Source organism: Eurytemora carolleeae, unplaced genomic scaffold, assembly GCF_000591075.1.
Source record: "Eurytemora carolleeae unplaced genomic scaffold, Eaff_2.0 scaffold609, whole genome shotgun sequence".
Taxonomy (NCBI): Eukaryota; Metazoa; Arthropoda; class Copepoda; order Calanoida; family Temoridae; genus Eurytemora; species Eurytemora carolleeae.
In genome coordinates, this window is record NW_019396624.1 from 85,956 (window position 1) to 100,040 (window position 14,085).

The 14,085-nt window shown below is 32.1% G+C and overlaps 2 protein-coding genes across 2 annotated transcripts; both read left to right on the forward strand.

Moving 5' to 3' along the window:
• The first annotated feature begins 61 nt into the window (after nt 1-61).
• LOC111706503 (cytoplasmic tRNA 2-thiolation protein 1) lies at nt 62-7,727 on the forward strand. Its single transcript, XM_023479391.1, has 12 exons — nt 62-1,189; nt 2,083-2,199; nt 2,390-2,515; nt 2,988-3,067; nt 3,302-3,375; nt 3,925-3,976; nt 4,161-4,249; nt 4,428-4,485; nt 5,468-5,542; nt 6,036-6,126; nt 6,821-6,895; nt 7,560-7,727. The coding sequence occupies exons 1-12, from the start codon at nt 1,042-1,044 to the stop codon at nt 7,652-7,654; spliced, it is 1,080 nt and encodes a 359-aa protein (XP_023335159.1). The 5' UTR covers nt 62-1,041; the 3' UTR covers nt 7,655-7,727.
• On the forward strand, nt 7,677-14,006 carry LOC111706504 (mediator of RNA polymerase II transcription subunit 7). Its single transcript, XM_023479392.1, has 8 exons — nt 7,677-7,778; nt 8,455-8,534; nt 9,613-9,700; nt 9,897-10,007; nt 11,402-11,497; nt 12,071-12,135; nt 12,653-12,723; nt 13,666-14,006. The coding sequence occupies exons 1-8, from the start codon at nt 7,734-7,736 to the stop codon at nt 13,818-13,820; spliced, it is 711 nt and encodes a 236-aa protein (XP_023335160.1). The 5' UTR covers nt 7,677-7,733; the 3' UTR covers nt 13,821-14,006.
• Nucleotides 14,007-14,085: the final 79 nt, after the last annotated feature.

The following is a 14,085-nucleotide window of genomic DNA, read 5'->3' on the forward strand; positions in this document are numbered from 1 at the left end:
ATTTCTGTATTTCTGTAAATTTCTTCTTAATTACTTCATTCCCGGCAGTTACCCTCAGTTCTTCTCTAAATGTTATTTCGTTGAACTGTTTTCAAGCATCTTGTTGTTAGATGATAGCTGTAACATGTAGATAGTAAATAAGAGAAATCTGATCAAACATCTGTTCCTCATCAACATGGGAATAGTGACAGTTTACACAATTTAGCTTCACACTTTTTTAGACAAATATTTGTAACTTTGAGAAAATGAAAATTATCTTCTGATCAGCGTCAATTCATCTCTATGTTTATTGGGAACCTCATTTTGAACTTGCCAATGTAAATGAAGAAATTACTGATGGCATTGGAAGAGTATTTACCAGCTTTTTCAAGTCTTTCAGAGAGTATTAATCTGACCTATTCAATCATGCTCAGTCACGTCTTCATGTGGAGTGGAAAAATGTATTTTTAATTCTACAGTTTAATGTTGAGGCTTTCTATGGATTTAATACCCTTACCCCCCAACAAAGGTTAGCCCAGTGATTGATATCTCCAGCTTTTTCGCTTTAAAGTGCTATTTCTAGCAAACCTGAAATCTCAATTTCTTGTTTTAGTTGTTAAAAAATACAAGAGGACTTAGCAGCCATTTTCTTATGTTATGAAAATCCGCAATGTGTATGAAAAATTTGGTCGTAAAGACAACTTTGAATTTGCGGATTTTCGCTATGTTTTAAATGGAGTGTAAATTTGAAATTTGTAAAAAATAGGATTAGTTTTTATATCTCCGCTTTGTACCAGAACATATATTTATGTCCCTGTTTCTGATTATAGGTTGATACAGCTTAATAACATTTATCCAGTCTGCATTTTTACCCTTTTCTGGACTTAATAAATATTCAAATTTTAAACCAAAGAATTATGTCTGCCATTTGTAATTAAGCAATCCCCCAACTTCAAACCTCGTATTTAATATATTGATGATCAGTATAAAATAATAAACAACTTCAATTCTCGCCACCACCATCAGGGAATTTAATGTGTTTGCTTCATATTTCAGATAAAAATGCCTGTACAGTGTACTGCTGATTGTGGCAAGAAGGCTATTCTCAAGCGACCTAAGACTGGAGATGCACTCTGTAAAGATTGTTTTTACTTTGCTTTCGAAACCGAGATTCACTTTACCATTGTAAAAGGGAAACTTTTCAAAAAAGGTAATGGTATTGAAGCATACGGTTCATATTCTTAAAACTAATTTATAAGGTTACTCACAAAGGATGAGACTTGAGAGATGATTGTACGGAAATCATTCTGTTATTATTTAAACATTCTTGGTTCCTTTCACTTGTAAACTTGTTTCTTTCTTGTCCAATCATTGTGTTGACCATTAATAACTTCATTTAGGGATGAAGATCTTAAACAAACATCCAGATGGTCATTTTTTTACGAGTTTTATGTTATTAAAGTCACATCCTTCGTGGGGTAACACTGTATATACAGGATGTCCTAAAAAGCTCTCTAAGGTATACGCAGACTTTCATAATGGTTCGATTCTCACATTCTTTGACATTTTCAAAATCTGTTCTACTTGTCCGATTAATGGGTACCAATAAGCGGTCTGTAATGTACTAAAATAAAGGAAATGTTGACGTTCAAATTGGCAATTTTGGCTTTGTTTGGAAATTGAATTCGAAAACCCCTACATTTTTTAAGATGCATTTCAGAACTAGCTCTTTTTGAAAAAGTGCTAATCGAACCATAGTTAAAGCCTTAGTACTTTAGAGGTCGTTTTTTTGAAAGTCTTGTATTTTAGACTTAATTTAAATGAATATTTGCCTTGTCTGTAAAATTATTCTTAATCGAACCTTTTTTTTACTCTTTCGACCAAACAATTGCCCAATGTTTTTTTTGAAAACCATTCAAAATTGTGCCTTCAAAGAAATTTTTAAATTTTTTACATAAACTCTGGACATTTCCGAAATCTTATCTTTTTTGTTTGTTTTGATAATGAATTAACATGATAAATGGTGTATAGCTTGTATTTGAATTAAAAATTAACTACTTGTACACATGACATAAAAATTTTTCTACGTTTATATTGTTAAAGGTGATTATGTTGCTATTGGTGCATCTGGTGGCAAGGATTCTACTGTACTAGCCTACATAATGAAAACTTTAAATCAGAAATATAATTATGGTCTCAAGCTAGTGCTACTTTCAATAGGTAATATAAAAAGAAACCTTAATCAAAAGATAGGCAGACAAATTATTCACGATTTCACTAGTTTCTAGATTATGGTAGATAATGAAAATGTACGATATTAATGTTTTATTTTAATTTCTTTTTTTACTTTGGAATCTTTGATTTAAAAAGGTTAAAAAATTACAATTCAAACATTTTTTTCTTGTTTAAGATGAGGGAATAACTGGATACAGAGATGATTCCCTGGAGACTGTAAAGCGGAATAGAGATCAGTATGGAATCCCTTTAAAGATTCTCTCCTATGATGATCTTTATGGTTGGACCATGGATAAGATAGGTATACTCATTGTTCGTTGCACAACTTAATAATTTTGTTGTTATTTTTATTGAAATTTATTGATAATAATTTTACCAGTTTCTATCATCATTACTTTTTTCACATAATTATTTTTAAATTTTAAATTTTTTGTACAATATTCTTTAAATAGTTATGTGATAGCAGCAAGATACAAATATTTTGACATTTCAATATTTCTTTTTCTTCATTTTCTTCTTGTCCGTACATCTTTCAATCATATTTCGGCTGATTTTGAAAAAAAAATTTAAGGATATCATTGCAATGCGCACAGAACTAGATGTTGTTGACTTTTGCCACCGTTTTTGCTAAATATTCCCTGCTTTCTGTCCAGAAAAAAATTATTCTTGATTTGGTATTTTCACTTGAAGTCTGGGGTGTGGAGAGATGAAGTCCCTAAAAGCCTGATTTGATTTGATTTTCTGTTGAGAAATTATAAAATATTTTTGTTTAGTTTCTCAGGTTGGACTGAAGAACAATTGCACATTTTGTGGAGTATTCAGAAGACAAGCTCTGGACAGAGGAGCTATGCAGGTAAATTTTTAAATAAATATAATTTAATCTGTTCCATAGTTTTATTTAAAAATGAATTTTTATTTCATGTTGTACTGTTGTAAAAAAAAATTTGTAACGTTCATATTTGAAATAAAAGAAGAAATATTGTTTCGTTTTTGTATCATTAGCTTTTCTATATTTGTTTTTGGAACATATCAGGGATATGTTTTTTATTATTATTCCCCTTGGATCTTAGTCTAGTCCCGTGTTTAGTTAGAGGTAGACAAGATTGTGACCGGACATAATGCAGATGATATCGCCGAGACGGTCATCATGAATATTCTTAGGTAAAAGGATTTCTTGTGATGAAAATATTTGTATTCTTCGTATATTTAAAGGGACCTTTCGACGTAATTTCTTGTGGCCCTTTATTTAAGGAGCTACGTTTCTGATTCACAACGTTACCCTTAAACCCTGATCTAAGTAAGAATTAGGAAGATATTGCCGTTTAGAGATAAATTTTGTCACTTTGCTTCTTTGTCTTTACTGCATAAATCCGCTTGTCACTTATTTGATTTGATAGATAACCTGTAAATGTAATTGTCAATTGTCAAATTTTGTTGAAGAACAAGTTTTTTAGATCTATAGTTTAAAGAGTACCGTTGTGAATCAGAGCATTTAAGTATCTAACTGGAGATCACTTTAAATTACATGACCAGTCCCTGAAAGGTGTTCTATATTTCGAGAGTGTGTGTCCGATTCAAAACAGTACTCTTTAAACCTTTATCCTCTTTTTTTCTACTGAAACACTTGAATTTGTTGATATTTTTCTTTGCAAGATGTTAACAGTAAAATTACGCTTACAGCCACTTTAAACTAAATTATTTTATTTAAAGAGGCGATATTGCCAGACTTCAGAGGTGTACTGCAATAACAACGGGATCAGAGGTAAACAAATTTTAGAAATAAGGTGAACTTGGGCATATTTTTTTAATTGAAATGCTACTAAATTTAAAAGTAAAAAAATACTAAATTGTGTAAATATTTTAAAAGATAATAATGTCTTATTTTTTTTCGATAAAAGTAGCGGATTTGAAGAAAAAAATATTATTCTTTCTTTTTTTATGTGCAGGGAGCTATACCCCGTTGCAAGCCGTTCAAATACACATACGAGAAGGAAATAGTAATGTATGCATACTTCAAGAAGTTGGACTATTTCAGGTAAATTATTTTTTGACGATTGGTTGATTGATTTACGATTTTAAGATTAATTGGTCCGTTAGTATTTTGCTATATTTTGCATAATATTTATGCAAAAAACATTTGATTATTTTTACTAATTCAGAAAGCATTGTATTACGAACGTATTATTATAATATTAATATTAATAATATTTTAGTACGGAGTGTATTTACAGTCCGAATGCTTACCGAGGCTATGCTAGATCTTACATTAAGGAACCATCATAAAACGTGTCAATATTGAAAACTTCTTAGTTTTAAGCCTATTTTACACACAAAATCTTACTTTTTTCCAGGAAAACAGACATATTGCACCACAAATACCTAACAGTCTAATATTGTTCTCTATGATGTCAGTTATCACAGGAATTTTTTTTATCTAGGTCAATGGTTACTGGTCGTACAAGGCCCATGCAGATCGCAAAAATTCTTTAAATAGTTGTGTGATAGCAGCAAGATACAAATATTTTGACATTTCAATATTTCTTTTTCTTCATTTTCTTCTTGTCCGTACATCTTTCAATCATATTTCGGCTGACTAATATTGTTCTCTATGATGTCAGTTATCACAGGAATTTTTTTTATCTAGGTCAATGGTTACTGGTCGTACAAGGCCCATGCAGATCGCAAAAAAGGATACATAGCTCAAAAAAAAAAATTTTTTTTGAATTTATCATGTCATACACCATTTTCTTCGTAATTGTCTAAAAAGATTAACTCCATTAAAATTTTTGAAAAATTTCAAAAATTGACTGAGTTGGGTTCAAAAAACCTCCATAAAATGTACTTTACCTAAAAAAGCATTTTTGACGAGGTTTTGTTTGGCCTAACTCAGTCAATTTTTGAAATTTTTTAAAAAGTTCAATATATTTGCTCAACCACTTATTACCATTGACCTTGATAAAAAAAAATCCTATGATAACTGACATCAAAGAGAACAATATTAGACTGTAATTCTTAAAAAATATACAACCCTGAAAAATTAAAAGTCATCATTTAAAAATGTCTCACTTTCTTTATGGCCAATGGCCATATCCCATTTTCTATTAGTTCACTGTGGGTTTGAAATGTGAGAAGTAGGACATTTAATTTGATGTAAATTGGGTTTTTTGGTCTAAAAAAAACATTTCTAACCTTCGCAAAGCTAGAAAAAAAATGCATCTTATTCCAGCTTTTTATGATTAGGATGGATTTATAGGAAGTGGAGAAAATTCGTCCATCTGCCATTATTGATATTATTCATTCTGGAGAACAATTAAATGTTAAAGAACAGGTAAAAATTTCACTTCAATACATGAAGGTTACCCTGAAAGGATGAGAGTTCAAATACGACTGTACGGAACGTATACTGTCTGCTTCCTTATATTCATGATCCCCATGCAACTATGAACTTATATCTATCTTATCCCAATAGTAAAAAAGCCATACAATTAATATATTTAAGCTGAAGAATTGAAGATCTTATTCGACATTGGAATCTTCCTGTTTAAAGTGTTTTAGGTCGTCTTTACAACCTCTTACTTTGTGGCTAATCCTGAATAATATATATTAAATATATTAAATCAGAGCGTAGGAATATGTATTTGTGTTTGTTTTGGCATGTAGCCTTAAGTCGGCAAACCTGAAACATATTATTTTACTTAAATTAAATATTGTAACATTATTAATACCTATCAGCAAAACCGGCAATTTACAACTTTTAATTGGGACAATAATTTTTTATCTATGAAAAAGTTCATTGTTTTTTACCAATACGCACTACACAGGTGAAATCTAGAATGCCTACGCAAGGGACTTGCAAGGAGTGTGGATATATCTCCAGCCAGGATATTTGTAAAGCTTGCGTCATGCTAGCAGGTTAGTTGCTTAAATTGCGTCATGCTAGCAGGTTAGTTGGTTAAATGCGTCATGCTAGCAGGGTAGTTAGTTAAATGCGTCATGCTAGCAGGTTAGTTACTTTAATGCGTCATGCCTGCAGGTTATTTGATAAATGTTGCATGTCATCCTAGCAGGATAGTTACTTAAATGCGTCTTGCAAGCAGGTTAGTTACTGTCATGCGTCATGCTAGCAGGTTAGCTAATTAAATGCGTTATGCTAGCAAGTTTTTTACTTAAATGCGTCATTCTGTCGGGTTAGTTACTAAAATGCATCATTCTAGCAGGTTAGCTACTGTCATGCGCATTCTAACAGGTTAATTACTTTAATGCATGCGTCACGTAATGCCAACAGGTTAGTCACTATAATGTATACAGCTAGCAGTTTAATTCTGAAATGCCTCACGTCATACTAGCAGGCTAGTTAGTAAAATGCATCACATTATGCTAGAAGGTTTTCATTTTTAAGTTTTTTTTATCGAAATCTAAAAATCATTTAAATAGTTGCCTTTGGTGAGCAGGTTGGGTAAGTTAAAGGGAAAAGTTGGTTAGTTAGGTAAATAATGTGCCCAAAGGTAGCAAAACTGCTTTTTTGAGGGAGGCAATGCGTTTTAGAAATGTAACAACTCGCGTTTTATTAATTACAATTTTCTTTTTTATATTTTAACACTTGTAGGTTTGAATAAAGGATTGCCTCAGCTTGGAATAGGAAAATCCAGTAAACATAAAAAACCACTTCAAATAATACTAGGTATTTTTGACATAATTTCTGCTCTCTGTAATGCTTACTTCTATTATCTAATTGAATGATATAAATCACGATTTTTAACTTCATTTCTATTTTGTGCCTGTTCATAAGAAAAAAAATTTACAGCTTTAAATTTTCAATCAGTAATAATGACAAACTCAAATTCAAACTCTTAAATGACAAACTCCTGAAAAAAAAACTCCTGACGGTACAAACGCTTTCTCTTGATATCCATAATGAAAGCTTTTTAATTTGGTGGTAAAGGCCTGATTTTAGCTGTCTCTGTACTGTAGGGTACGACGAATAAAGGAGATCCAAGAGGAATTTGATCTGAGATGGAATTTAAAGAATTTGAGCCGCGGTTTAAATCCGCCAAAATCCGGTTTAAATTTAGCGCCAGATTAAATCTTGAAATATTTGATACAATTTAAAGTGGAACCAACCATATTTAAGCCGCGGCTTAAATTAAACCGCCGCTCAAATTCTTTAAATTCGGCCACTGTATAGAGTAATCTGAGATATTATCGCTTTATTCTGGGATTCACAACAAAAAAATTTGGCCTGAGGGTTGATTATTTTTTAAAGATTTACTGTTTTAAACATGTTTTTAATTCAAAATTTAAATCTGTTGCGTCCATTAAAATTATTAATTTTTCATATATTCTAGATGAAAAAACAGCCGAAGAAAACGGAACAGTCGTTAATGCGAGAGAATTAGCTGGGAAAATTCTTGGTTCTTACACTGAACCCATTCCTTCCTAGCTTTATCTGGAGAATTCTTAACAAGATACTTCTGTGATAAAATAAACCTTTTACGTTTGAATTTTTTTCAGAATAAAAAATGGTGTCCGGGGCAGTGGGGGCCGGAGGCCCTGAGGTTACTCAGGTAACTATTTCGGAAATCTTTTTTTTTCTTAAGTTACTGTTTCGTTTTTTAGAGGTGCAAGCTCGGTAAACAACATCAAAACTTTTCTCTGGTCTAAATAGTAAAATTATCTATTCTTTATCTTATAATTCGATTTTTTATGCAATAAAAGCGCAAAGAACGAACAGTATTCAAGACTTATCAAGGAAAAACGACAGTATCTATTTATAGCCTATAACACTCCCCGGCCACCCCTGAGTGTCCACAACAAAATTCAGCCCGTTTGTCCGGCTATGGGCAAAATATATATATACGAATGTCTTGTTTTATTATATAGATATACGTTAGCTATAGCTGGCCAATTGGCTTGATCGAATGGGCTGAAATTTTATTTCACTGGGTACCTCGGGGGGTGACACAGCCTAAATAAAATTTGAATTTTTTAAAATTCCATGGGCATCGCGGGAGTAACAAGTAAATTGAGCTGCGCTGGCCACTTCAGCTAGTGTATATTCGTATATATGTTCCTTATGGCCGGCCAAACGGCTCGACCGAATGGAGCTGAAATTTGTTAATGGAGACTCATGGGTAGCCCCCAGAAAAAAAATTGAATTTTTTTATTATTTATTTTTTTTAAATCGATTTTTTTTCCACGGACAACGCCGGCCCACCAGCCAGTAATAATTAAACGTTTAAGGTTTCCTCAATGCCCGTACCTCCAATGCACTACATAAAGCTGTACACGGATGAAGCTGTACGGAAAGAACAAGTTCCCAGGTTTGAACATATATGTAAAATTTCCATTTACTGATTTGGGTACTGATCAACCTTCTATATATAAATTTGGCTTGTCTGTCTGTTTGTCTGTCTGTTTGTTTGTCTGTATCCAATAAACGTCAAAACGGCTGAACCGATCGGGCCCAAATTCTTTGCGGGACATCACGTGAATACAGGGAAGGTTTACGAATGATAAAATTTTTTTTAAAAAATGAGTTTTTTAATTTTGTAAAAAAAATTAAATTCTTGGAAATCCGCGAAATTTTTTTCTTCTTTGTTTAAAATTTAAACAAAAAGAACATGTTCACAATTTAAATAGAAGATGGCGCGAAGCGCCCTAAAAGCCTAGTTTCATATAAAAACCTTTTCAAGAAGTAAAGCAAAAGTCCATATCTATTTCTTGATTTAGTAAATGCATTTAGATTTTGATATGTGGATAGTAGAGTAGGACGTCCCTAAAACTTGAATTGATTGATAAGCATTGTTTTATGTTTACATTAAAAGCTATGTAATCATCGCCCCCCCCCCCCCCCCCCCCCCGATAACATTTTTTTTCCTAGATATCAACATAGTTTTTAGAATTTTATTCGCTGAATTGTAGAAAATAAATGTTTTTCTGCGTAAAAGTACCCAAAATTTCCAAAAATAACGAGGAGGAAGCCTTTAAAATATATACCACTGTTAACCTATATATTCATCAAATATGTTGTCCTTTCGTTAAAAATGAACTGTACTGCATTGTTCGTATTTACTGAATCGACGATAAAACTGCGGAATGATTGTCATCTTTGTTATTTCTTCTAATGCGGGAACGTAATTTTGTCATTTGTAATTATTTATAACTAATAAATTTTAGAAAAATTAACATATGTTCTACAAGTTTCAAATTACCGAGTAAAAGACGAAGAAAAACGTAAATCATTCAATAGCTTTCTTTTAACTACTGTAAAAAAACATATTTCTTGTTTTGTAATTAGTTTCCCAAACTTGAATATATGGTTTTACTCCATGATCTATCATAATATTGTACAATTAACAGTTAGAACATGATTTGTTTATGTACTAATGTACTGTTTAGACCACCGCCACCAATTCAAGACACGTATAGTATGTTTGGAATACAAATAAACAATGATGACGCAATTATACAAACCTTAGAATCTCAGGTAAAAGATTCATATTATTATATTTTGCATTATTCTTTATCAGAAGTTTTGTATCATAGCCCCATAGAAGAGTAAATGCCCGAACCCTAAAAAATCTAAACTTCTGGGGAGGGGGGTTACTTTCAAAAGAGGGGGGGGGCGATTTTTTTATGATAATATACACCCCTGAACATTTAAAATTACTTTGTTCCGTCAGGGTATAAAGAAGCTGCTACCCAATAAGGATGTTGACAGGAAGAAGGAATTAAGAAAATTAAATCATTCAATAATGCTCAACTTCCTTGACCTCCTAGAGATACTCATTAAGGTTGGTTTTAATTAGTTATAACTGCAGGGTGTCCCACGTCATATTGGATCGTATTAAAGCTTCAAATTGCGATTTGCGGGGCTAAAGATTTGTATGCAGATAATACCAGGTTTTTCGAGTATTATGCGAGTATTTTAGCATATAAGCTTGGAGATAATCTAATATGATAAGGAACGCTCTGTACTTTACAGTATAAAATGAGGGAATTTTACGTTACCAAGGGTTTTCAGGACCAATTTTGCCTACAAACCGTCCAGAGCGCAAAAAGGGATGTTGCAAAAAATTTAATTTATAAAAAAAGTAGTTGTACACAATTTTATCGTCATTTGAGATTAAAATGTGCGAATTTGTTCACGAAAACTTCTCAGAATGTGTGGATATTTCACTTAATTGTCACAACCAATATGGTGGTACGGTTTGATGAAAGCTTAACCCTGACTCCCATGGGATGATGGTTGACCATTTTATTTATTTATTTATTTATTTATTTATGTTGGTTAATGGGCGGTAAAAAATAAAATTTTAAAAACAAATCTGTTGAGAACACTTAATTTTGTAACATGAATTTTAAAATGTAGCACATCAATTCAAAATTAATTTCACATTAGATTGTAATCTTTATTGTTTTTAATCTTAACTCCTCTTCAAGAAGAGCTATTGAGAAGAAAAAATATATTTTAAATTTTTTTATGTGACCAGATGAGTTTGTTTTTCATACTTTTGCATAAAATCAAACTAGAGGAGCTCAGAGGTCAAAAACTTGTAAGTTGAATGAATATAAACTTCTCCTGTTGTCTAGTGGACTGAGGAATGAAGAATTAAATCTGTCGAAAAATAATTCCTGTCGGTTTATATTTTTTTTCCATTTTATCCTTTGTAACAAATTTCAAGGTTAATAAATTTAATACATTTCATCCAGAAATGGAGCTGTCTTGGGGAGACCGCCTGGGTTTCAGAGAGTCTCTAGAAATGGAGCTGTCTTGGGCAGGCCGCCTGGCTTTCAGAGAGTCTCCAGAAATGGAGCTTTCTTGTGCAGATCGCCTGTTTTTCATAGTCACCATAGACGGAGCTGTTTTGGTCAGATCGCCTGGTCTTCAGAGAGTCCATAGACGGAGCTGACTTGGGCGGACCGCCTGGCTTTCAGAGAGTCTCCAGAAACGGAGCTGTTTTGGGCAGATCGCCTAGTATAAGTCTTTTTCCTAAGTTTTGGCAGCTAGTAGCGCTGACCCATATTTCATTGAATGATGGGTTGTCCTTTAATAATAATAATGATTTTTTGATTGTTTGGAACATTTTAATCAAGATCAATTTCGAAATCTTTTTCCAGTCTTTTTTCAACTGCTAATCTTTTTTTCTGTTTATCTATCTATCCATCTATTTATCTATTATTCTAGTGTCCTGAATCTGGTAAGAGAGAGGAAAAGATAGATGATATAAATCTACTGTTTATCCATATGCATCATCTTATTAACGAGTTTAGACCGCACCAGGTGATTATATTTCCTTTCAAACCTTTAGTTCTTTCTTAATGTTTAATTTTTGGTTAACAGCGTATTTGTTTCCTTCCTCCAACTCTCATTTGTTTTCCTATCATTGTTTAATGTTAAGAAGATATAATTTATAATCAATTAAGATAATAGCAATCTGTACAGTGTACATAATTAATTTTGCTTTATTTATATATTATATATATATATTATAGATATTTATTCTGTTCATCTAGGATTAATCGGGGTTGGCATTGTACATTGTACAGTGTACGCTCGTTACACCCAAAAATACTTCTAAAAAAATAATATTTGCCTCCAATAATATAAATTATATACTAGAGCTCTTCGCTTATTTATATATATATTGTTGTTTTTATTCAAAATTATTTGTTAGCTATAGCTGGCCAAAAGGCAAGACCAAATTGGCTGAATTTTTAGGGAACCCATGAGCACGACTTACATAGGCTAAAAAAGTTGACATTTTTTTCAACATTTGATTTTTTTTAGTACAAAACTAATATTTTTCCCGTTAGGATTTTTTAACTGATCAATAAAAGCTAAATATAAACCTAGGCCCGTGAAACCCTCCGTGTTATGCTCATGGTCCAGAAGAGAAGAAGAGTACAGTTTACATCAAGGTAATAACCGATTAAGTATATTCTCTTTCCCCTCCCCCCGCACAAAATTAATTTTATTTAAAATAAGACCAGAGCTGGGAACTCTTGAATAGTGGAAATCGGGATTAATGCTTGATCCACTATTTTTCTTTATCTCGAGATTAAATAATGCTTGTTCAACTTATGTTATTAATCTCCAGATAAATTAACTGTTCGTGATTAAGGATATCCCATTCTAAAGTTTTTAGCTCAGGATATACATTATACATATTTTTTACCATAATCATCTTTATTGTTAAAGAAACTGAAAGTGTGATTCGAAGTTAGCCTCCATGCAAAGATGTCAATGCCTGATTCATGATAGTACCATTGATACCTTAATCGGATTAATAATAATTAATATCTTTTACAGTTATTGTTGTTTTTTAGGTTTGTAAGTATTTATTTCTGATAATTTATATATATATTTTAAGATAAAGAAGATGCGCAAGAAACTAAATAATCTTCATCTACATTTTTAAATTTAAGTTTATTTTAGGTTTAAAGAACAACTGGAGAAGGTGAAAGGAATTATCCAGGAAGCTTTAGAGGCTTTGCCCAGACGAAAAGGTGAACTAAGATTATCAACAAAATATAAAAAAAAAACGATTTGTTTAAGGATATATAATATAATACGTAGGTTATCTAAATATTAAAATGGTATGGTGCGGGAATAAGAATGTTTACCATTTCGGGGTAGAGAGCAAAATATAACTTAGATTAAGTCTACACTAACGGTTTGTTTGTATCTAAAAAATTATGCCAGGTAAAATTTTCAATTATCTGTCACTTTAAAAGTTACAAAACAGGTACACAATACAGTTATGATATCCCAGAACTAAAATTGGATCTGATTTGGATTTTGGAAGCCTGGCTTCCAATAACGAGGGCACATATTGATTCAATGACAACGAGGGGTGAATGGACCATGAAGGACCTTGAGGAGTGGAATTTAGCAACCGCTCAGCTTTAAACAGGTAAGAACGGGTGCAGTTAGTGATTGGCTGTTGCAGGGTACGCATCGTGACTATGATGATTATGTACCCCTCCTCGTAGTAGGTGGCCGGACTGGTACAGGATTTTTCTTACCGGTACGGGTCAGATAGTCCAGCAGGCGGTCTGGGTTGCAGATCTCATCTCTAGCCTGTCTAGACAGTGTTGTTAATTGTTTTTGATCGGTTTTTATAAAAATTTAATATAACTATAAAGATTGTTAAACTGTTTAAATTTGCAATTTCTTTATCATTAAAAAAGTTGTCAAAACGAAAAAAAATGGTTTTTACAACACAAAAAGAAAATGTTTAGAATAACAATTTAAAAACATTTGGTATTGTTTTCCTTTGCCAAATTTTGACATAGAAAGAAATTATAGCCAAAAAACGACCCAAAAAACAACGAAGACACATGCTTATTGTATAGTATATATCGAAGGATTATCTTTTCCGAAGTATCTTAAAGAATCAATATCGATTTTTACAATTATTTTTTTTATTTTTATTTCTATTTGTTTAGATGAGATGTACTCTGACAAGGACAGCAAGGGAGACATTAAGGCAGGGTTGAATGACGGGAAGGAGAGTGAAGGGGAGGAGAAGGATGTGTGTACTAGCCTAGACAGGATTATGTGTGGTATTGTGGATGATACTGACCATGGGAAAGAATCTTAGATAAAACATAAATGAACACTGAATATAGTGATAGTTCTTAAATTCATTTGATGGATAGAAAACTTGATATAAAAGTGAAAAGCAAATTCTATAAGATGATGGAGGGAAAAATGCATTTGAATGAAAATGTTTTTGTTCACGTGATTTGTTTATTTCAGACATGAAATATATCAAGATTGTTCCTTTCGTTTTTTTTTAATTAGCAATTTACCAAATTGTTTGCTTCACATCAAGCTTTCTGTATTAAAATAAGAATAAACCTTTC